Source organism: Pelecanus crispus, chromosome 3 (genome assembly GCF_030463565.1).
Source record: "Pelecanus crispus isolate bPelCri1 chromosome 3, bPelCri1.pri, whole genome shotgun sequence".
NCBI classification, from domain to species: domain Eukaryota; kingdom Metazoa; phylum Chordata; class Aves; order Pelecaniformes; family Pelecanidae; genus Pelecanus; species Pelecanus crispus.
In genome coordinates, this window is record NC_134645.1 from 99337151 (window position 1) to 99359271 (window position 22121).

At 39.2% G+C, this 22121-nt stretch overlaps 1 protein-coding gene across 1 annotated transcript in view; it reads left to right on the top strand.

Moving 5' to 3' along the window:
* The first annotated feature begins 291 nt into the window (after positions 1-291).
* LMBRD1 (LMBR1 domain containing 1) overlaps positions 292-22121 on the top strand; it is a 90636-nt gene continuing 68806 nt past the window's right edge. Inside the window, exons 1-3 of the mRNA XM_075707284.1 lie at positions 292-351; positions 863-1039; positions 11374-11434. Of these exons, the coding sequence (XP_075563399.1) occupies positions 292-351; positions 863-1039; positions 11374-11434 (298 nt within the window). The remainder of the gene's footprint in view (positions 352-862; positions 1040-11373; positions 11435-22121) is intronic.

The following is a 22121-nucleotide window of genomic DNA, read 5'->3' on the forward strand; positions in this document are numbered from 1 at the left end:
CGCCTCTCTCGCGTCATAAACTAACGCGGCGGACAGCCCCTGCGTGGCGAGCCCCTGGCCACCCGCCCCGCGGTGCTGCTTGCTGCGCCGATAGCGGGACACGCCAGACCGGGACTGGGAGCCGCCAGCTGCTAGCTAAAGCGAAAGCTGTCACCGGCACACGCACGTGACGTCACGCTTCGCGACGCGCCCGGCCGTTGTTAGCTACGGTCCCCATGGTGACGTGCTGCCCGCCCCGTTAAAAGTCCCCGCCTCACCGGGGCGGGCATGCCGTTGCTGACGGAAGCGAAGATGGCGGCGGCCGCCTCCGAGCTGCTGACGGGATGGTGCCTCTTCGGCCTGGCGCTGCTGGTGAGCGGCGGCTCTCCCGCGGCCGGGGCTCGGCCGGCTGCCCCAGCCGCACCCCCCTGCCCCTCCGCCGGCCCCGGCCGCTCGTCCTTCCTCGGCCGCCGGCTGCTCCAGCTCCCGGCTTCCCGCCCGGCCTCCTGGCTCGGCCCGGTGCCCCCCGGCAGCCGGCGCCTCCCTGCCGCTCCTGCCGGTGCCTCGGCGGTGCTGCCGCGGCAGAGCCCGGAGCTGCGGGCGCGGGGCTGTCCTGCCTCCCCGCCTGGGTGGCCCGCCGTGCTTGTTTGTGGTTTAGCCTGTTCCGTGTGCGAGTGCCGCCCTTGTTGCTCAGGCTGCTCCTCGCCAAGGTACAAAGAGTGAACTGTGTTATATTTACCGCACGCTGATGCTTAGGGCTCAGGTAAACAGTGCGTTGACGCTATGCCAGTCATCAGTACCAAGACACAGGGTCTAACTTAAGTACCTGCGTTCTGGCGTCCTTATTATGCAACTCATAACTATCTTTCCCTGTGTATTTCAGGCTATTCTAATTTTCTGCTGGGTTTATGTGCGCAAGTATCAGAGTCGGCGGGAAAGTGAAGTGATTTCTACCATAACAGCTATCTTTGCGTTGGCAGTTGCTCTTATCTCATCAGCGCTACTACCAGTGGACATCTTTTTGGTTTCATATATGAAAAACCAAAATGGTACATTCAAGGTATGAACTTTTAAAAACATTAATTGCCTCTTCTGAAGAAACACTTGCGTTGAAAGAGGATATTCTTGGGTTGTCAAAGTGTTTAAAATAATACCTGTTCTGGTGCTTGTGGTTTTTTTTGAAAGCTGGGAACTATGCTGTGAATACAACACTAAGCTCTGTTTGTTATTTAAGCTTGATTTCAGTTTTCACTTCTATTACTTACTTTTGATATTCTTCTCATTTCCAAACACTCATTCCTTCTATTGCACTAAAAGGAGTGCATACACCATCCTGAAGATATAAATAAATCTCTTAAGTTTTGCTTTTTAGTACATCATAATGTGGCATTGTAGAATGGAATTTGTTGCCCCTTTGTTCAGAAACAGACTGAATTGCCCATTTGCAGTTTAAGATTATTTTTATTGTCTTTTTTGGCAGCATTCTCTTATTCTGGTACTGAAATATTAACATCTGTAAAGATTTACTGTGTTAATCTACCTATAATGTAGAGCCTGAGTTAATAAGCACTTTAAAGAGGGAAAGCTGGAAAAATTCTTGGGGGAGGGGAGTACAGTAGTATCTCTTGTTGGCTGATACTGCCTTAACTGAACTACTGTTTTTATAAACTTAAACTGTAGGGGGTTGCTGTGCAAATGAGTTCTTAATGAGGTGAATAATCATTATACTCTGCTCTAAGCATTTCTTTAGGTAAGCGTTCTTCCTAATGCTTAAAGCACTGGCCTTTTTAATTTTCAAGGAGGGTTCTTAAAGGTAGTGACCCAGTGTTTTTAAGGACACTACCACTAAAACCAGGTCAAACTGCAGCATATTAATAAATTTGAATAACAGCATAGTTTGGTTTGGAGCCTATCTGGATCTATAGTAAAAGAGATGATCCTGAAACAAATGAGAGAGTGGGCAGATGGTAAATGCCTGCACACTAGATTCAAAGACTGTATTCCCTTCCAGCCCTCCTTCCAAAGAAAGACCTAGGTTCTGCCAGATCCTTGATAACACTTCAGAACTAGCGTGGAGCCAATACAGTGCCTTTTGGTTGGTGCTCATGTAAATGCAAATCATAAGAAGCCTTTAGAATTGAGCTGTGATGTGACTTTTGTTGTGTTTATTGCTCAGTGGTAATACAGAATAAATTAAGCTATTGTTCAATGTTATTGTTAGAAGTTGGTGTCTTCAGACCTTGTTTGTTCAGAATTAAAATGGATATAGAAGATGGAAGAGATCTTTCATAAGTCACCATACTAGCAGTTCATTGAGAATAATACTGAATATGGAGAAACATATTGAGCCTGACTAGCTAGAGAAAAAACAATGATGTAACTAGTCCCCAGCAGATGTGCATTTTTCAGCCAGGCCTAGGCAGAATTTCCTGGTGCAAAGGAGACTTATTTTGTTAATGTGTGCATTCCCTGATCTGAGAAACAAACCCGTGAGGAGAATAGGAGGCCAGATGTGGTTGTGTGGTCACTACAGTCTTATTTAAGGAAGTATGATTAGTAGAAAGAAAATTGCTGTACTTAAAGTACTGTTATTCTTGAGCTAGCTCTCTTTGTTAATGGCCACGTGTTGTGATATGATGGAGTGGGTAGATTCTGTTTAAAAATTGTATCTGAAAGCAAGCTTTCATACTTGTAATAAAGCTTTTATTTCTTTGAAGTACCTTTGCCTATACTTCTGCGGCTTCTTGGTCCTGCTTACTTCCTAATGTTTGTAGATGCTGCTGATGGCCTGTTGAAATAAAATGGCTCCGTACTGCCTTGCAGAAGAATTCTTCCTTCTCCTTTAAGGCTCAGCTAATTGAATTTCCAGCTTGGCAGCAATAACAAGATCTTCTGATACTAATACATTTGATCCAACACAAGTGTTGAAATTGCGATACAGAAATGTTAACGTGACCTTCCTGATAAAGTTGAGTGGATCTGAAGTCAGTCAGAACATACAAAGCTGTATGTAAACACACAGCTTTATTGATTTGGTAATTTCAGTTTAGGAGTAATGTCAAGTTAGGAGGTTAACAGCATCTTAAATTGAGATTTTCATTAATTGTTACCCAGGACAGTGTTAAAAGCTTTAACGTGTGCTTCTTTTCTGCTACTGCTTCACAAACAGGACAGACTGGATTGGGTTCAGAATATTTCCAGAAGACCACTGCCCTTCCTCTGGACCATCCTTTCAAACCCAGCACCTCCAAGGCCCTGTATCTGATACCAGGGTCTGAAGGACTATGCCTCTGGCAAGAATCCTCTGTTGTTTGGGATTGCCAGAGTGAGTTAAGTCTTCACTAGATTATTCTTCTCAGTGTGTTTTTGAGGCAGATCCAGGTAGCAGATGTGGATAATATTCTCTGTAGGTAAATGATTAGTTCATCAAAAAAGCTTCCAACTGGATGATTTCAGAGCTTATGCCAAAAGAGTAGTGGCAGTTATCCAGATCCTAGGTAAACAGGTTTTTTTTTTGCTGTATGTACTCTCTTCCTCTACCTCCCAACTGTAATTCCCAGTATCAGTGTTAGATGAGAAAGTCAAGGATGCTCAGCCAAGGAAGAGGTACTGTATGTGGACTTTCAGTTCATTTTTAATGCATCTGGCCCTACTATCCACTTGTAGATATTCTTGAGGATTTCCTGTTCACAAATTTGCAGCAAACTCAGGGAGAAGTATGTTATACTAATAGCAGAGGTTAAATTGAAGGCATAGTCTGATGGTTCAAAGTTCTCTTTGAATTTTGTGTTCAGTGGCAAGTGAAGGTATGTGTCCTGGCTGCAAGGATCCACTTAATTGTCTGAAGTGTAGTATCCAGGCAGATTACCCTTCTCTGAAGGCTGTCAAAGAGATGCTGCTTTCTGGATGAATTCGCCTACAACGGTGTTGCGTAGCCCTTTTCCATCATGTGTTCTGAGGTGTCTTCCTTGACAAGGGCCATATACTGTACCTTGCTCAGCATTTGTTAACCTTGAGGTTTTGTCCATTTTGTCAGGACTGTTAATGTACTATTTATACATCTTTCAATTAAGACAAGTTATTCTTTACTGTAAACAAGTGGCTTGTGGCAGTTGGTACCTGTTGGTGTGTCTCAACATATTTTGTGAGACTTAACAAATATTATTTTAAAGCTTTTAGAGAGTGAATTGAGCAGGTTTGGTATTAGAAGGTGTTGCTCAGTAGTTGTGTAGTCCTTTAGGAAAGGAGCAGTGGTGCGTGGACTTGAGTGGTCATTATTCCTATGTACAACAGAATTCATTGCAACAACATCTTTTCTGGAGGCTGGGATTACTTTGATTCATAGTGCTGTTAAGTAGGAAAGCAGGCTTTTGGTTCTAGTACTGATCAAAAGAGCTAGAGTACTACCTTGTAAGCAAAGTCCTGATAATATTCACCACCACTGCTTTTATCTTGAAGGTTTTAGCTGTTTGCATTGACAGTGCTTTAGTTTGTGCAATGGACTTCAAATACATTCAGTTGGATCTGATCTGTTTGATCTGAAAGCTTGTTTGACTTATAACAAGCACTTAGGAACAGAAAACCTCACCCTAGCTTAAAGACTTAAGGTTGCTGCTGGAACCCAAGACCTCTGGGTCTAACCTATGTGTCATAAATATTTAAAACATAGCTGATGCTATCTTGCAGCAGGAAAACTGCTTGAAACAGGGATGTTATCACTACCACACTGTCTTTTTTTTATTCTATTGCTGATGCAGCAGAAGCCAGGGGAGGTGGTGAGAAGATTTTTTTTTTTTGAAATGTATGGATTCTTGCTACTATATGAAGTTAAAAGCCAGTGGCATTTCTTTCACTCTGGTTAGGCTGAACACCTCACAAACCTTGAGTGTGTCATGGTTTAGCCCCAGCCAGCAGCTAAGCACCACGCAGCCGCTTGCTCATTCCCCCTGCCCTGATGGGATGGGGGAGAGAATCAGAGGAGTAAGAGTGAGAAACACTCCTGGGTTGAGATAAGAACAGTTTAATAATTGAAATAAAGTAAAATAGTAATGATAATAGTAACAATAAAATAATAATAATATACAAAGCAAGTGATGCACAAGGCAATTGCTCACCACCTGCTGACCGATACCCAGACAGTTCCTGAGCAGTGATTGCTGCTCCCCAGCCAACCCCCCCAGTTTATATACTGAGCATGATGTCATATGGTATGGAATAGCCCTTTGGTCAGTTTGGATCAACTATTCTGGCTGTGCCCCCTCCCGGTTTCTTGTGTGCCTGGCAGAGCATGGGAAGCTGAAAAGTCCTTGACTAGCATAAGCAGTACTCAGCAACAACTAAAAACATCAGTGTGTTATCAACCTTCTTCTCCTACTAAATCCAAAACACAGCACTGTGCCTGCTACTAGGAAGAAAATTAACTCTATCCCAGCTGAAACCAGGACAGTATGTCTGCCTGGGCTGTTAAAAGCCAGTTGTCTCCTTAATGATTCAAGCAGTAGCATCTGTTTAATGGGAGTTCCTTTTTGCAGACCACTCTGTTAAGATTTTTTGCATCTTGCGGGAAACTCATTATGTAGCTGCTCAGAATACAGAATTATTAGAAATGTCAGATTTTTTTTATTCTAGAAGGGTGTTAGCTGAGAAATCATTATTGACTGAGACCATGCTTCCTGTCCTGAGCAGAATTACTACTTGTGAAGTAACAATACTTGGCCAAAATATTCATGGTAGCCAGATGTGGCTGATATGCATGTTTCTGGATGTTACTCTCCATCTGGCAGTCAAAATCCTGGCTCTCTCCCATTTTGGAGGTAAGAGGATGGAAGATCTGAGACCTGGATATGAAATTTCTCTAACCATACTATGACCGACTCTCCAGTCTTTGGTGTTGCATCTTCTTTCTGTTGGCTAAGCTTTGTGGGAGGCTAATCAGCAGAATGATGGGTTCATGTACATTTGAAGAAACACTGCAAATACTGAAACCTGGAATATTGCACCACTTCAAGCTCTGAGGTACATTTGTGGAGAATGAGAGCTATCTTCACCAGGTACTCATGAAATTATTGCAATTCTTGCAGGCTCCAGCAGTGACAGTAGAAACGTTCCCTTTAACAGGGACAAAAGAATGAAATTCATGGCCATTCCCTCACCAAAAAGGGGGGAAGGTCAAAAATGTCAGATTAACTTGTCCTGCTTTTGTTTGGGGAAGTTATCTGTACAGTTTGAATAGTACTGTTCTATTGAAATATGTTAATATAAATCATTAACTAGACACAGTTGCTGGGAGAAGGAAGACTCCACTCAATGATTGCTGGGGGAAGTAAGTGCTTTTCATAACTACTTTTTCATGACTGTAATAAAATGAATGTTTTGAGGGAGCTTTGCTTTGGTTTTGGCTTTTAGGTAAACTGGAATTGTCTTAAACTGCCTTTTTTATATCCTCATTTATGTAGCAACATTTTACTCATCTATTTACTTTTTACACTTGTAACTGTATTTAAGTTTCCTGAATCATTCAACATGGCTTGTGTTAAGGAATACTTAAGAGTAATAGCTTAACGTAGGCCATCATACTCGTTGCACATCCTTGCAACTTGTTGATTCTCTTATCTATCAGTACAATGCATTGTTACAGGTATTTTAAAGGTAACATAATGCATGCTTGCTAAACTGCATGAAACAGAATGAAGTACAGTAGAACAGTGCAGAGTGCCTGAATACTGCAGATCTTAAGAGGAATTTGTGGTCACATTTTCACATCTTAAACTGCTGTTGAAGGCAGTAATGAATTGTCACCTTCCTAATCTATTGTGCTTCTAAGGTATTTGCTGTATATATTGTAAGCTTGGGCCATAATGGATGGATAAGAGAACAGACTAGATCTAGAGGCTGTCCAGATGAGTTCTCAGCTATCAACTTGATGTATCAGCACTGATACTGAGAATGTCAGAGCTCTGACGCTCACTAGGTAGCAGTGCTTTTTGCTTTTGACAAGACAGTGCTGCTGTCACTAGCTTTGAAACAGCTCAGGTGAACTGGTTACTGCTGTTGAGTTGCTAATGATATGTGCATAAGGGTAATTTGCCAGTAAGAATAAGGATTTTTACCTTCTTAGCTTGTGTAAATGTGGGGTTTCAGCAGCTGACTGAAAGCTGACATAATGGGTGTGATATACTATTAAATTGGCTTGTATTACGGATTCTTCTTGTGCAGAGTAATGCAAAGTCTGTAGCTTCAGGCACATGTACACAATGGTGAAATGCATGCATCCTCACATCTTTTAATGTAAGGTAACATCTCAGTATTTTAATATACTGTAATGTATGTTTCCTAGTATATTACTCTGGTCCTTTATACAACTGAATTTGAGCAACAAAATGGAAAGGAATTACAATGTTTTGAAGTCCTACATTTGTATCCTGCTATAAGTGTTACTAATGCTTTTCTGGAGTTGGAGGAGAAGCAGTTTTTTGGCAGTTAAGCCCTGTTGTATTTAAATTACTAGCTACCTCTTGCTGTAAAGTGGCTATGCCACTTAAACTTCAGGTCTTACTGTTGCTTTTCTTGCTTACTCTTTGTTGGTGTGGCTTTTCAATGTTTACATTGCTCATAGGAGAGACCTCTTTCAAATACATACTTGGAAGTAAATGGTGGCACCTGTTCAGTTCAGTCTTGCTTTTCCCTTAGGCATAATTAAAGCAATGCATTTCATTAATTTTTAACACTAGGCAATTTAAATGCTTTAATATTCTGTGTATGTATTCTTAACTTTATTAAGATTAAATTCTTTTGTGGTGTATTTTCATACAAATGCCTAGAAATTTTTCTGTTGAAATGCTGTTGGGCTTAAGCCTGACAGTCTTCAAAGGTTGGGCTTATTGTGTACCTGACAGACACTAAACTTAAAGTGATGCTTCTGTTCCTTCTGCTAACATATTTTTCATCCTTTTTTGTTGATTAGATGACAAAATGCATGTGTAATTTTCTACTCAAATTCTAGTTGCATGATAATCTAATTTACTTCAGACGGTGAACTTTAAAAGCTTAATGTAAAGTGGCCTGCTGGAAGTCTTAATATAGTAACATGAAGGAAGGCGGTGCTGATTTTTTGAGATTATAGAAGAATGAAGTGTTTATGGTATGTCATCAAGCCCATATTCCATAAGAGTTTAGGCAGTTCTGAGACAACTGATAAAGCAAGTGTTAACCTTCAAGTTTTATTGTGTGCAGTCTTTAAGGAGTATGCTCACTTGCATTTTTATGTACTCTTTATTAATGCATGCGTCTTTACAACAATTGAAAGGGTTCGAGCTTACCAGTCTAAAAAAAGACTACAAAGAAATTGAAAGGAGCTTTGACAGTACTGGATCTTCTGTTTTCTCACCAATTGAATTATGTTGGTGTGTGTCCAAAATTGCTGGCTTTTGAAGAATCTTACTTCTGGATACCAATTTTCTTGATCTTGACTATATGTAGAGTGGACCCCACAAGACTTGAACAATTCTGGAATGTTTAAGCTGTACAGGCAGGCTCAGACCTCTGGATTCAATCCCTGAGTTTGGCTGCCAATGATCATGTTACAAAACATTTAGCTTCCTTAAACCAATACTTCCTCTAGAGGAGAAGAAAAAAGGGATGGGGCAAGAACTTGACTTCAGCCTTCTGGCTAGGTGCAGTTACTAATGCAGCTAGAGTTGTATTTTCACTTCCATTTTCTGAACAGTTCCCCAGGACTGAGTGACGCAGTTCTGAAAAAGATCAACTTTTGCTCTTGTTCAAATGAGGGATATCAATGCTGTTACATTTGGGGAGTTGTAGGATCTAAACCCAAACATGCATGGATGGGTCTCCTGCAGTTCTGTGGTAAGATTGGAGATATATTACCCTATTAATTTCTGTTAAGAACTGTGGCTTCTTGATCAGCATGTGACTTTTTGGATAGGAACTTCAGGAAAACAGTCTGCCCTTTGGTATTATGTAAAGAGCTTCAGTGCTTAGGCCAGAAACTCAAGATGGTATACAGTTAGTGTCTAAGCTATGCTAGTGTGCATAGTATCAAGTAATCCAATAACTTTTTTCTAATACCTTGTTTAGGATACTCTTTTCTGAAGCTAACTTGAATATTCATGTAATTCAAGCCTTGGTCAAACTATAAAAGGTAAAGGCTTATACTTCTGAAAAAGGAGATGATAGCTGGGTGGATAACTAATAAAAATAAAAGTCTGTAAGCTACAATTGAGCATAGTAAAAAGCTATTTGCCATTCTTATGTTTAATACTGTTGCATCTGTATATATAAACTTTAGTCATAACTATTCTGTGATAGAAATGCTGTGTGCATTGTGTACTGTGTGCAGCTCTGTGCCCCACAGTACAAGAAAGACATGAAGCTGTTAGAGCGGGGATACAAAAATCGTCAGAGGGCTGGAACACCTCTCCTATGAAGAAAGGCTGAGAGAGTTGGCATTCTTCAGCCTGGAGAAGAGAGGCTCTGGGGAGACCTTATTGTGGCTTTTGAATATCCAGAGGGCTTATAGGAAGGATGGAGAAACACTTTTGACCAGGACCTGTAATGACAGGACAAGGGGCAACAGTTTTAAACTGAAAGAGGGTAGATTTAGATGGGACATAAAGAAGAAATTTATGGTGAGACTGCAACAGGTTACTCGGTAGTTGTGGATGCCCCATCCCTGGAAGTGTTCAAGGTCAGGTTGGACAGGGCTTTGAACAACCTGATTGGGTAAAAGATATCCCCACCCATGACATTGGGATGGGACTAGATAATCTTTGGAGGTCCCTTCCAACCCAAACCATTCTGTGATGATCTTAAGAGACCCTGTTACCAAGATACTGTGGGAATCAGCACAACACACTTGGGAGCTGCCAAAGCTAGTCAGTGTTCTTTCTGGTCTGTAAAACCTTCCCTTTATGAAACTGTCCTACGCTTATTCCTGTATGCCCAGTCACCTGCACCTTTGCTAGCACTCTGTAGCCAGTAAGTTTTTAGAAGTAGAATTTTTTTGTATCTATCTCTCTATGTATTTGTGTTCTTTAATGAGTGATTCTCTTGTAGTGTTGTCACATACTGTAGTAACAGGTAATGAGTGATTCTCTTGTAGTGTTGTCACATACTGTAGTAACAGGAAGTGAAGTGCTGTAGGGATTCTCAGAAGAATATGGATCTTTATATACTATTCATATCTAGACTTACACACTTGAAAAATAGATGTTGGGTACCTTAGAAAGGGCCATCTGTAAAGAATTAATTTTTCTTCCTAATTCAAGTCCTAACACAGCAAATTCTGCTTATCAAATTTGACTCTGCCCTTTCTATTGAGTTGTGTTAGAAAACATTTTTGTCTTATCTGACTTTTCTTTCTAGAAGTTGTTCCTAAACTCATTTGTGGTGTCATTTGTATGATTGAAATTCAGTAATGTGGATATCAGCCTCAAGTGGGGTTTTGGGGCTGCTCTTCTAGCAATTCCCAGTGTCAGCCTTACTGATACAAAACTAGTGCTTTTTTGAGAGGTGTTGACTTAAAAATGAGTGGATCCTTGACTTGATTGGGTCCCTCCATTAGTGCCTTGCATGTGCATATTTTCTGAAGAGTTGCAAAGCAGATGTAAATGTGTTAATTATAAAATTAAGTCCAATGCATCCAACTGCTGGGCTGGGCAACTCATACAGCTTGGTTGTCTGTGCAGTCTTTTCTAATGTACCATGCTGCTTTCAAGCATATCATATGTTGGGTTTTGTGGAAGACTCATCCTGAGGACAGCTTTGTCCCTGCAAGGACTTGGCTTTGAAGCTTAGTGTCTACTGCAGTGCTCAGAGTCCAGAAAAAAGGGCTAGAACTGCAAATAACCATACCTCCAGTTGTCTTTTACAAGACACTTTGAAAAACTGTTCAGATTGAGCTTCAGACTCAGTAGCTGCATTGTCTGATACATAGAAAACAAAAATCAGTTTTGTAAAAATAGGTACTTAGGGTGCCACTTAACAATTCACTTTTGTATTTAGCTGCTAAAAATCATATTCACTAATAAAATTATTTCAGTTGTGCATTGACAATATAATGTATGGTGACTAAGGATTCTTAATCTGAAAAAAAAAGTAGAGCTTTAAGTATGAGGCCAACAGCCAACGTGGGTATAAGCAGCAGGGATACTACTGCAGTGTCTATCCCCTGAAATGCAGCATACTACTTGATCATCTTTGTTAGGTGAATTAGCTCTAAATTAAATTCTAATATGTAAAATAGGCAAGCTGGGTGCTTGATGCTTTTCCTTAGGCATTTGATATGAGCAGTTTTTTCAGTTCTATAAGAATGCTATTGAGTGAAGTGTTCTTTTGTTTCATTTGATATTAAATACTTCTATCCTTTATTACTAGGACTGGGCTGATGCTAATGTCTCAAGACAAATTGAAGACACTGTACTTTATGGATACTACAGTAAGTATTTTTAACTTTTTTCAATTAATAGGACCTTTAAGTGAAGGCATGAAGTTTTTAGGGGTCCTACTGGATTATCCCTTTTTGGTTAAACATTAGTCTTACCCTTAGTACCATTCAGTGATTTTTTTTTTTCTTTTACATTCAAGAGCCCCCTAAAAATGTAAATATACTGAAGGCCAATCTATGAAAAGGCTAATGGCTTCTGTCATATAATCTATTGTTAACATGTTTCCTGTGTGTTTATTTAGAGGTCCATTAAGGGAAACACGTGGTTTTGTGCTACCTTTTATGGCACTTAACATATGCAGCAGTGTGAAACTTGCCTATGGTGTATAAAGTTCATGCAACTTTGAGTATAACACTTCTGTTTTAAGTGTTCAGGTTCAGCAACTACCATATTCAAAGAAAGAGCTACTGTAAAGGAACATAAAGGAGTTGATTCAAAAGTGGTAATCCTAAACAGAACTGAAGTAAAACATTAACTGTAATCAAATCTAATAAAATAACTGTTCACCAAACTTCTGTGTAGTTTTAGATCCGTTTATTTTAGTTGTCCTTCTGAAATTTATGAAAAGTTCTACTACTAATGAATATATGTAAGAGGTAGCTATAGAAGCGTGATGCTTATCATGGTTTGAGTGAAATGCCTGCCTCTGTCAATGATATGAACTCAGAGGTAGTTGCCTGCTTTTGGTCATGCTTTGTAAGACTTGAAGGTTTTTCCTCTTGGAAGACTGTGGGTTGGCTCTTTTGAATATATTTTTTTTAGGTCAGGAAATAACTGGTTCAAAACAGTGGTCTCTTTTTAAGTTACAGAATACTTACTGCTTGCCAGCGATAGTGACAGAAACTAGAATGTGCAGTTTCATGCTGAGTGAAGCCTAAAGCCAAAAGTAGTAAGAAACTTCTCTGTTTTCAAAAAGAAACTTTTTAAATGCTAGTTTATCTTCCACAAAGATTCTTCACTATAGAATAATGGAATTGCTTTTTATTTGCTTTCTACTCTTGTTAGGTTGCTAAGGTCTTATTTAACAATCCAAGCATTTCACAACTCCTAATGTGGAACAGTCTTCAAACTCTTTTGTGGACCATTTTCTGTAGATTTTTGGGACTGGTGGATTAATTTCCATAAGATGTTTTGGGCTAACTGAGTCTCTTTTTAAAGCAAGATGTCTCTTGGTAAATCCTGAACTTATTTTTTGAATAGATTTGAGCTTAAACTTGAAAAACCACTTTTGGTTTTGGCCTATCTGGACAGGTCTACTTGAAATATTGTAGGACTAATGTTTTATTTCATAGCATATCCTCCAGATGGTGGTAGAGATTTAAAGATGGCTTTAAAAGTATTTATCTTTTGTGATCTTAATTTGAGGAATTGATGCCTAGTTTTATAACCAGAGCTACACTAAAGTGAACAGTAATAGGTAACTTATTTTTCAGAAGTCTCCATCATTCCTATATAAAAACAAAACTTAACGCCTCTCCTGCATCACTAGGTCTAGTACCCTGCTGCTGTTGCACAGCATAGTGACATGAAAGCTGAGAAGGAATAAGTTAAACAACTCTCCCAGTCTTGTTATACTATTGCATTTTTTCCTACTTCTATCCTTTTATAAAAGTATGTGGTCTTGGCATGTTTTTTTTTCAATAAACAGGATGAGCAGAACTGAAATCTCCTTTTGCACTTAAGGTTGTGAATACCAGTACTTTCTTATCTCTCCTGAAAATGCAGTCATAACTATATAGATGTTACTTGCCTGCTGTAGCTATATTGGCAACTTACAGTATGAATAATTGGTACACTGAGGTCACTGCCCTTCAATCTAAGTCACTTCTAATTGTGGCAAGAATTTGGAGGCTGTGGTTTAACTGATGTTTTAGAATATTAAGGGTTACTTTACTACCTGTATTGCAATTTACTGAGAAAACTGTCACTAAATGTAGAAAAGCTGTGGCTTTTTTTTCTTTTACAAAGTCATTAGTACACATGTATGATGTTCTCTCTCTCATACCCAGCTGGTTTCTTGGCTAGGCTGATATAAAAGTAGAATGGCTTTGTGCTGGTAGAATAATAAGTAAGGTAACTTTCAGAATGAAGCTTGAAATAACTGTATTTCAAAGTGGGACTTCAGTAGCCTAGAAGCTTTACTTAAGAAACCAGTCTGATTGCTTTGAAGCCTTAGTGGCTTAGTGTGTTAATTCTCATAAAAACAGCTGTAATAGAATGTGCCTGCCAGTACTTGAGTGACTGAAGAATGATCAGTGGTTGGCAGATGCTTTAAAACAGCATGTCAGCTTGTTTGGAAGGAAAACCCTTTTCAGAAAGGGTTACAATTGGAAACTGTCCAATGGCAGTTTCCTCTGTACCACAAAGAATCAGGCTGAATCAATTTACAGTAACTTGGAGCTGTGTTCTGTAGCTTTTCTTTCTCTAGTAAGTAAATCCTACCTGTTGGAGTCAGCTTGTTGTTCAGTGTCCTTTAGTAAAGTTTTGTGAATAATGAAAGGATGCTATTGGTAGATATCGGTCTTCCTGTGAGGCAGACAAAGATCTCTTGACCTGCATGTGTGAAGTGTCTCCCAACTATAGCGTGGCAAGGAATGTCTGCTAAATTCTATGGGGAACTTTTTGGGTGTGCTTTAAAGTCTATGCTAAACTTCTGATTTTCTATTTCTTTTTTCTTAAATAGAATTATTTTCTGAAGTCAGCAATAGTTATTGTATGGTGGTTCCTAGGTTAAAGTCCTTGAATAAGAATTTATCCAAAATAGTACTTGCTATAACTTGGATGACTTGTGCATGGAGTTTTGTATGCTTACTGCAAGTGTTTGATACTGAGTAATTGACATAAGGACTTGGGCTTCTAGGAATTAGTAGGCACAAGTCAAATGTGGCTACATGTTTGGTCTGGTCCTAAGAGGAGATGTGCTAAATACTATGGAAGACTTGCATAGCTGTACCTGGCAAATATTGTGGCATTAGATCTATAGAAACACTCTTCTAATAAGTGTGATTTTTGAGAAGCAATGTGCCAGAAAATAAATTGAAAGTCTGTTACAGTATTGACCTTACTGTGGTGAACTGCTTTAACTGTCCTGCTTCAAACAAGTGTGTGATGGCTTGAAATTCATTACTGTTTTGTATTCCTTAACTTTCACTAGGGAAAAACAAGATGTCTGTTCTTACAGTCCTGATGAAAAATTGGTTTAAGAAATTTTTTTATTAGATGTGAGAGTAATATATTTGGGAAGAAACACTCATCTTAAGTTATCTGAAGTAGCTTGTGACTTCTCAGCAGAAGTGAGGAAGTATATAACAAAGCATTGTTTTAAGCAACTTAGTAGTATTGATGTTATGCAATGCACTGGTATATGATACCATCTGGAAGAGCAGAAGTTTTGTATGATGGAAGAGACTTCTGATAATACAATATTCTTCAGCCTCCTGTAGTGTCTCAAAGGGATTTGAGGGACGATATTGATCTCAGATACTCTGCTTGAAATCTTCCTAATTCTTGAAGATATTTTGGTTCCTTCTGCCTACTGCATTTTGCTATTCTTTGTTCCTAATGCTGTTCCTAGTTGCCCTTGCATACTACTAGGAGAAAAAAAAAACCAAGTCAAAACATAATGAAGGGACCATTGCTATAATGTACTTGAAGACTACTACCAGGTGTACCTTTCTCATAGTTAAGGTGTATTTGTATTGATATGGTGCAAAACAGCAGAAGATGAGTCGTTTTGACTTGAGGTAAGAATTGCTGTCTGATAAACATCTTTAAAGCAAACCTTACCAAGGAATTCTTGCTAAAGATTGCTTAGACTCAGTGGCAGGAGCCATTCTTGTACTGGCTATACAGTGAAGCAGTTTTCCAGTGGTAGTGGTTCAAGCTTCTGATACAACCCAGAAAAATGTTTTGAAACTAAAGTGGGACCTCTGAACCAGAGCAAATAGCAGTCCCTGATCTAAAACTAAAGTCCATAGAAGTGTAATAATGAAAGCTGAGACAGTCTGTCATGCCACAAGGTTACAGGGGACTTATGGGGAAGGGAATATCTTTGTCACTTGTTTGACTGGCTGTTTGCTGCTGCAAGAGCTTTGAGTTCGAAGATTAGCTTTCCAGGGAATAAACAGCCCTTTTAGTGGGCAGAATAACAGGTGATTAGATGCTTGCCCTTGGGTAACTAACTTGTATGAACTGATGAAAGGTGCTGCTTTTCCTTTTTCATAAGTTCAGAAAAATAAAATTAAAAACAGATGATCAGTTTCCTGTCTTATTGATAGGAACTTTGCCAAATCTTTTTAAGTTTCCTTTGTATTATAATAGGAAGAACAATGTTTTGCTACTTTTAACTGTGTAAGCTATAAATGTAATTTTCAGTTCTAACTGAAAAAAACTCACAGGCAGTTTTAAAACTTCACCTGATGGACAACCAAAAAGGTCTGTCTTGGAATGATCTTGCTTGGGGAAAGGCAAATGCAAAGCTGCTTAAGCTCACTTTTTCTGTGGTAGTCCTATAAAATTACTATGGTAACAAGGTTTTTCAACAGAGCAAATAGAGCTGTTGGAACAGTAAGTGTAAGTTGGGGTTTATGCTACGACATGTAAATAGTTACACTCAAGTTGTAATATTAAATCTTGTCTTGAAATGCATTGAAAGCCTGTAACTTCTAGAGAGCACATTTAAGGTGAACTTAAGGACTAGAGTGCCAGCAGAGCATTCATGACAGATGGAAAATTCAGCATGAGACTCATTCCAGAATCTTGTTGTGTATGCAGATACTGTCTCAGAGTTGATACAGAGTGTGCTATTAGAGCTTAAGGCTTTTAATATAAAACATCTGTTGCAAGTCAGCATTGGCTGAGAACTTCAGTTCTTTTAGCAAAGCATAAATTTGAAGGAATTGTGACTATTTAATGACTTCAGATAATATCTGTGGGACACAACTGCAGCCGAAGTTGGTTGATTGTCATTTTAGGTGGAGGTGACTACCATGACAGGTTTGTGAACTGCATCAAGGTATTGGTCTCTACTTGGGGATTGCCCAAGGTCTTCACTGAAGAACCCCCAAGGAGGACTGTTACAGCTCTACAGGTCTGCTGACTTCCACAATTGAGTTGGCAGAAACAAAGCTTTAGCTGCACCTGGAATTAACTTGGCTCAGTTTTTGTATGTATTTGTATTAACTTGGCTCAGCTTAAATAGTGTGAGAAGTATCACTTAAGTATTAGAGCTAGATGCTCTCTTGAAATGGAAGTGCTCTATGTGTGCTAGAAGGGGTCCTGTTTCTGGCAGCGTGCTAGTGTGCTTTTTGCCCCCTACTGCTTGAGCCATTGTTAGCATGTGGTGGATGCTTGTGGTGCGCTAACCCAGATTTCAAAATTGGTAGAAGTTTACTTTGACTTCTACAAGTGCTGAGGTTAGAAAGGGAACTCTAGAGATAATCTAGTTCAATATACTCCCTATTCACAGTGGCTTATTTATGCCAGTCTCCAGTTGGATTCTGAATATCTCCAAGAATGGAGACTCTACTGTGTCTTTGAGTAGCCTGTTCCAGTTTCTGACTGCAGGCAGAATAAAAGTTCTTGTTTGAATGGGAATTCCTGTATTTCAGGTGGTGCTCATTCCCTTTTTATCCTTTCCCTGGGTACCACTGAGAAGTCTGTCACAGTCTTCAGTCCCACACAAGTATTTGTACACACAGTCAGATCCCTCCCAAAGCCACCTTTTCTCCAGGCTGGGCAGTCCCAGCTCTCTCAGATGCTCAAGCCCTTAATCGTTATTTGCTCTTCACTGGACTCTCCAGTATATGTGTCTCTTGTACTGGGGAGCCCAGAACTGGACATGGCACTCCAATTCTGAAGTGCTGGTGAGCCCACATTTGAGTCAAGGGGAATAATTACCTTCCTTGATCTGGTGGTGACATTCTTCCTTATGCAGCCCAAAGTGCTGTTGGCCACTTATGCTGCCAGATTGCCAGACTTGTGGCTCTTTTCTACCAGTGTGGTGAGTTAAGGTGACCCAGCACAAGGTCTAGAAAACACTAGAGCTGGTGCAAAGAAGAGTTTTAATATGACAGATGGATGGTGGAGAGGGGGATGTGGGACCTTTCCTTGGATCAGACATGACTTGCCTCTTAATGCTGACTGAGGAAGGCATTTCAGCATCTGACTGCTGTGGTCAAATAAAATAAGATTCTGTTTTTATTATTGGTGTGGAATGTTGCTGTGCTTTATGGTCTGCTTCTCAGGTGCTTATGGCTAGAAGTAAATAGTTGTGTCTGAATGTTTTAGCCACACTTAGAGTCTTGAACTCACAGATAAAACCCCATGTATTTAGTCTTTAACTTGGAAGCACAATCTAGCTCTATAATACGGCTTTTGACCATGCCTTAAGAATCAAGAATGGAATGTGGGGTAGAGGAGACTTGAATCTAGAAGCAACTCCTGTGGTATACTTCCCATGCTGAGTTTCAGCTTGAGGCACTTCATTTAGCTAAAGAACAAGCCAAATGTGGCAAAGAAAAATCTGACCTAATCATGTTTCTTAGATGAGGGTGAAAATGGAAAGATTTTCCACAGAAATAACTGATCAAGCAAGATCAGATGAGTCTTCAATATCCAGTAACTACTGCTGTAAGTATACTGTAGTTGCTTATCAGTAGCACAATAGCATCAGCCTTGCTGCTAGCTCTTTGTTTGCCTGCTTAAAATGGACTCATTTTGAGTAGGAAAAGAGAGTAGGCCAGGATGCTCCAGTGATGGCTGTCTGGGGAGTCTTAATGGCTGAAACTGCAGAAAGTGACCAGGCTTGCATGCTTTTTCTAAATCTCCTCCTTTTGCCACCATAGAGAGGACAGTACTGGGCTTGATGAACCATTGGTCTGACTCCACTTTTGCATTCTGCACTGATTTTTACAGGATTGTTGGTTTTTTTTCCAAATTTGTTTTGAGAATTGTGGAAATGGAAGGCTGTTTTATTAGCAAAGGCTTGCAGAAATATACTCAATTAGATTCGTCCACGACTTTAATAACCACTACAGTCTCTTTTTAAGAAGGTGTAGAGCTTGAGCTGATGGAGTTCTGTGTGAAAGGCATTAATTTGATATGATCTGTAATGAGACTAAAGCATAGAAATCAATCTTTTTTTTTAAACACACTTCTATATATAGTGTGGGGACTGGCAAGGTAGGTATTTCTTGTAGCTTGCTAATCAGCTCTTAGATGAGTTTTAATTAGTTTGGCAGTATTATCTGTAGCTAAATTTTTACCTTATCTTGCTAATTTGAAAATATATATAACTTTGGTCAGATGTGGCTTGGGTTTTCAAAATAAGGACCAGAAGCTACCTCTTCTTTTTTTCAAGAAGCTGAGTGGCACTTCCTAATACTTGACTGACTTTACTTTTCAGAGTTGGTTTTGACTACTCAGGTAACTTCTAAAAAATAAGCTAATTGCTACCAGGTAAGCTTTCAGTGAGTTGAAGCATTTTGGTTTGATAGTTGAGGGAAGAGTATACAAAAGGAGGTGGGTAATAGTTAGCTTCAAACTACTAAGGAGTTGGCTTGACATAAGAGGGCTTAGTGGGATCTTTAAAGGGTTTGATCCTTCATTGTGCCTTCCTTTATTCCATTTTCCAGAGCATTTAACACTCTACTACACTGGGTTGCAAAAAATCTAGGCTAAACTCTTCCCTCTTGTTTTCCTGCTGACATGACATTGTTAAACTAGTATGGATTTTTTTCTTGATTTGGTAAATTCCTGGCAAGAACTTAGGCTGGAGAATGCTGGGAAGAACTTGGGGATTGGATTGAGTTAACTGACTTCAGAGAAAGTACAATTACTTAGCCTTAGCAGAAGGTTAATCTGGATAGTAATTTGCTTTTTTTTTAAACTGACAATGGAGAAGCTTATAGATGTTAACTTCAAATGTATGAAACTTGGGGAGGATGTCAAGAGCTTTATGCAGTATTCTATTTGGAGCTGCTTAAGTTAATTCTTACTGAATGAAAATTCCTTGTTTTGATGTGTCTTTGATCTGGTTTTACATGAACTCTTTGCATATTGCAATGTATTACTGAAATAGTGGGTTTAGGGAACTAGTATAGTCATTTTTCTGACTGCCTTTAATGTGGAAATCAGATCTGATATGTAAAAATAAAGTTTAGCCACTTATTTGGCACACAAACTCCTCTAGGTATTCACATGGTCATGGTATTGAACTGTTATAAATTCTGTAAAGGTTTTGTTTTATAGAATTGCCTCCAACTTAAGCTTTACTGTAATGGTTTAAGCTTGCTAATTCATCATTTGAGTTGAAAGGCACCACTTAGCCTGGAAGCTTGGAATAGATGACTTAAAGATAAGATATATTTTCAAGACTTCTTGACAAGTCAGTTGCCAAACACTTGTCACAGTCCTTTAAAAGCTGAATACAGTGATATTAATAGCAGTGTGTGAAAACAGTATTTTTGGTAGTGCTTTTAACTGAATTGAAAACTTTGTTTACTTGTGTGCTGTTCAGATGCTTGGTCTATGAATGGCTCTTTTAAAACCTGGTGAAGGCTGGGCAAACTCTACATCAATTCAACAGCCTCAATCCAATTAAATAAGACAATTCAACAAAAAGTTCAGTTGGTAAGTGTAGCTGATTGTCACTAGCCATTGAGAGTAGTCCTCAGCTTATATACTGATCAGAAAAACTTAGAAAACTGGACATTAGTATGAAGAATTACAGGAAAGTGTCAGGAAACAGGTTTCAGAAAGGAAAGGATTTATAGTTTTATAATGTGACAGTAAAACATACTATGTTCTGGTTTCAGCTGGGATAGAGTTAATTTTCTTCCTAGTAGCTGGCATGGTGCTGTATTTTGGATTTAGGATGAGAATAATGCTGATAACACTGATGTTTTAGTTGTTGGTGAGTAGTGCTTACAGTAGTCAAGGACTTTTCAGCTTCCCATGCTCTGCCAGGTGCACAAGAAGCTGGGAGAGGGCACAGCCAGGACAACTGACCCAAACTGACCAAAGGGCTATTCCATATAAACTGGGGGGGAGTTGTCCAGGGGGCAGCTATTGCTGCTTGGGAACTGGCTGGGCATCAGTCAGCAGGTGGTGAGCAATTGCATTGCGCATCACTTGTTCTGTATATTGTTATTGTTGTTGGTTTTCCTTCCTTTTCTGCCCTGTTAAACTGTCTTTATCTCAACCCATGAATTTTTATCCTTTTTTTTTCTGATTCTCTCCCCCATCCCACTGGGGAAGGGAGGGAGGGAGCGAATGGTTTGTGGTGTTTAGCTGCTTGCTGGGTTAAACCACAACATATGTAGAACAAATTCAAGATATAGGTTAGCTATGCATTCAGTAACTGAACGCCAGTGTCTTAAATTAAAAAAAAAAATCAAGTTTAGTGTCAGAAGCCTGAGTTGTTCTCTTAAATTAAGTTACTGCAGCAACAGCATTTAAGTAGTACCAATGTTTGATTGGTGTAGTGGTAAATGGTAGCCTTATTTCACACAGTTCATAGATATTCTCTTGAATTTGAGTATCTCTGCCTTTATCCCTTTGGAAAAACATGGATCAGTCCCATTATCTAGTAAGCTGTGGGTGTACCTCATGAGTAAGTATGCTGAAGTTAACATAGCAAAACTTGGAAGCGAGGATGTTTTCTGTACTTGCAGCGACCTCTATGGGCTGACTATTCTTACCTTTGATTAATGATGCATGTAACTTGCCAAATTTACTGGCACAATGCAGTGTGGATTTAGGACTAGTCAAAAAAAAAGCAGATTTTAGAAAGGCTTGATTTCTGAAAGCATTCACAATATTGAAGTTGTTTGAGTACTACTCTAGAAGGTCTAAGAATACTATGTTTCAGAGTTTGAAATTTTAAGGTGTCTTAGCCCTGAACCTTATGCTCTTGGCAAATGTGAGAAAGCTTATGGACTGACCAAGACATTCTTCCATTTGTCACACTGCCATACTAACTCAGCAGTCTAAGCAGTAGATACCTCTAACACCTTGAAATATTTTTCCAAAGAATGAACTCTGTTTAGATATAAGATGTTATTCATATTTAGGTTCTAGGTGTTGATATTTTATTTGGCTTCTACACCACCTTGAGTAAAAATGCTGAGGTAGATTTCTTTGAAGGACATGGATATTGTAAAGAGTTTACTAGGCAAGATAAGAGGCCACAAACTTAAGTTAGGTTAAGTCAGGCCACAAACTTATATTGGTTAGTGGTGGGAAGGCACTAATTAGTTATGCAAAATAAGACAAAGATTTAAAAATAGCCAAAGATTACAGGATTTGTGTGGTTCTAGGTACCTTTACTTAACCACTCAAAAGGGTGATCTTATGCTTGCACAAGCAGTCTTGGTTGTGTGGTACTTGTAGCATTTTGAGGGTTTGGTTAACTGTTCTAGGTTACCTTTCTTGTGGGGTGTAAATACTGTAACATACTGCTTTACTTTGCTAATAGACTTGTGAAATGTTCATAGTATAAGATATTTTGAGGTATTGAAGGATTTTGCTAAATAATAATGTCCTAAAAAGTAACTTACAATAGAGAGGTGAAGATTTAAACTTGAAATTCTTGATGTGAAATTAATCTCTTCCCTTTATATCACTAGCTAACCAGTCCAATTGTTTTTGACTAGCTTTCTTAATGTCTTCAGACTT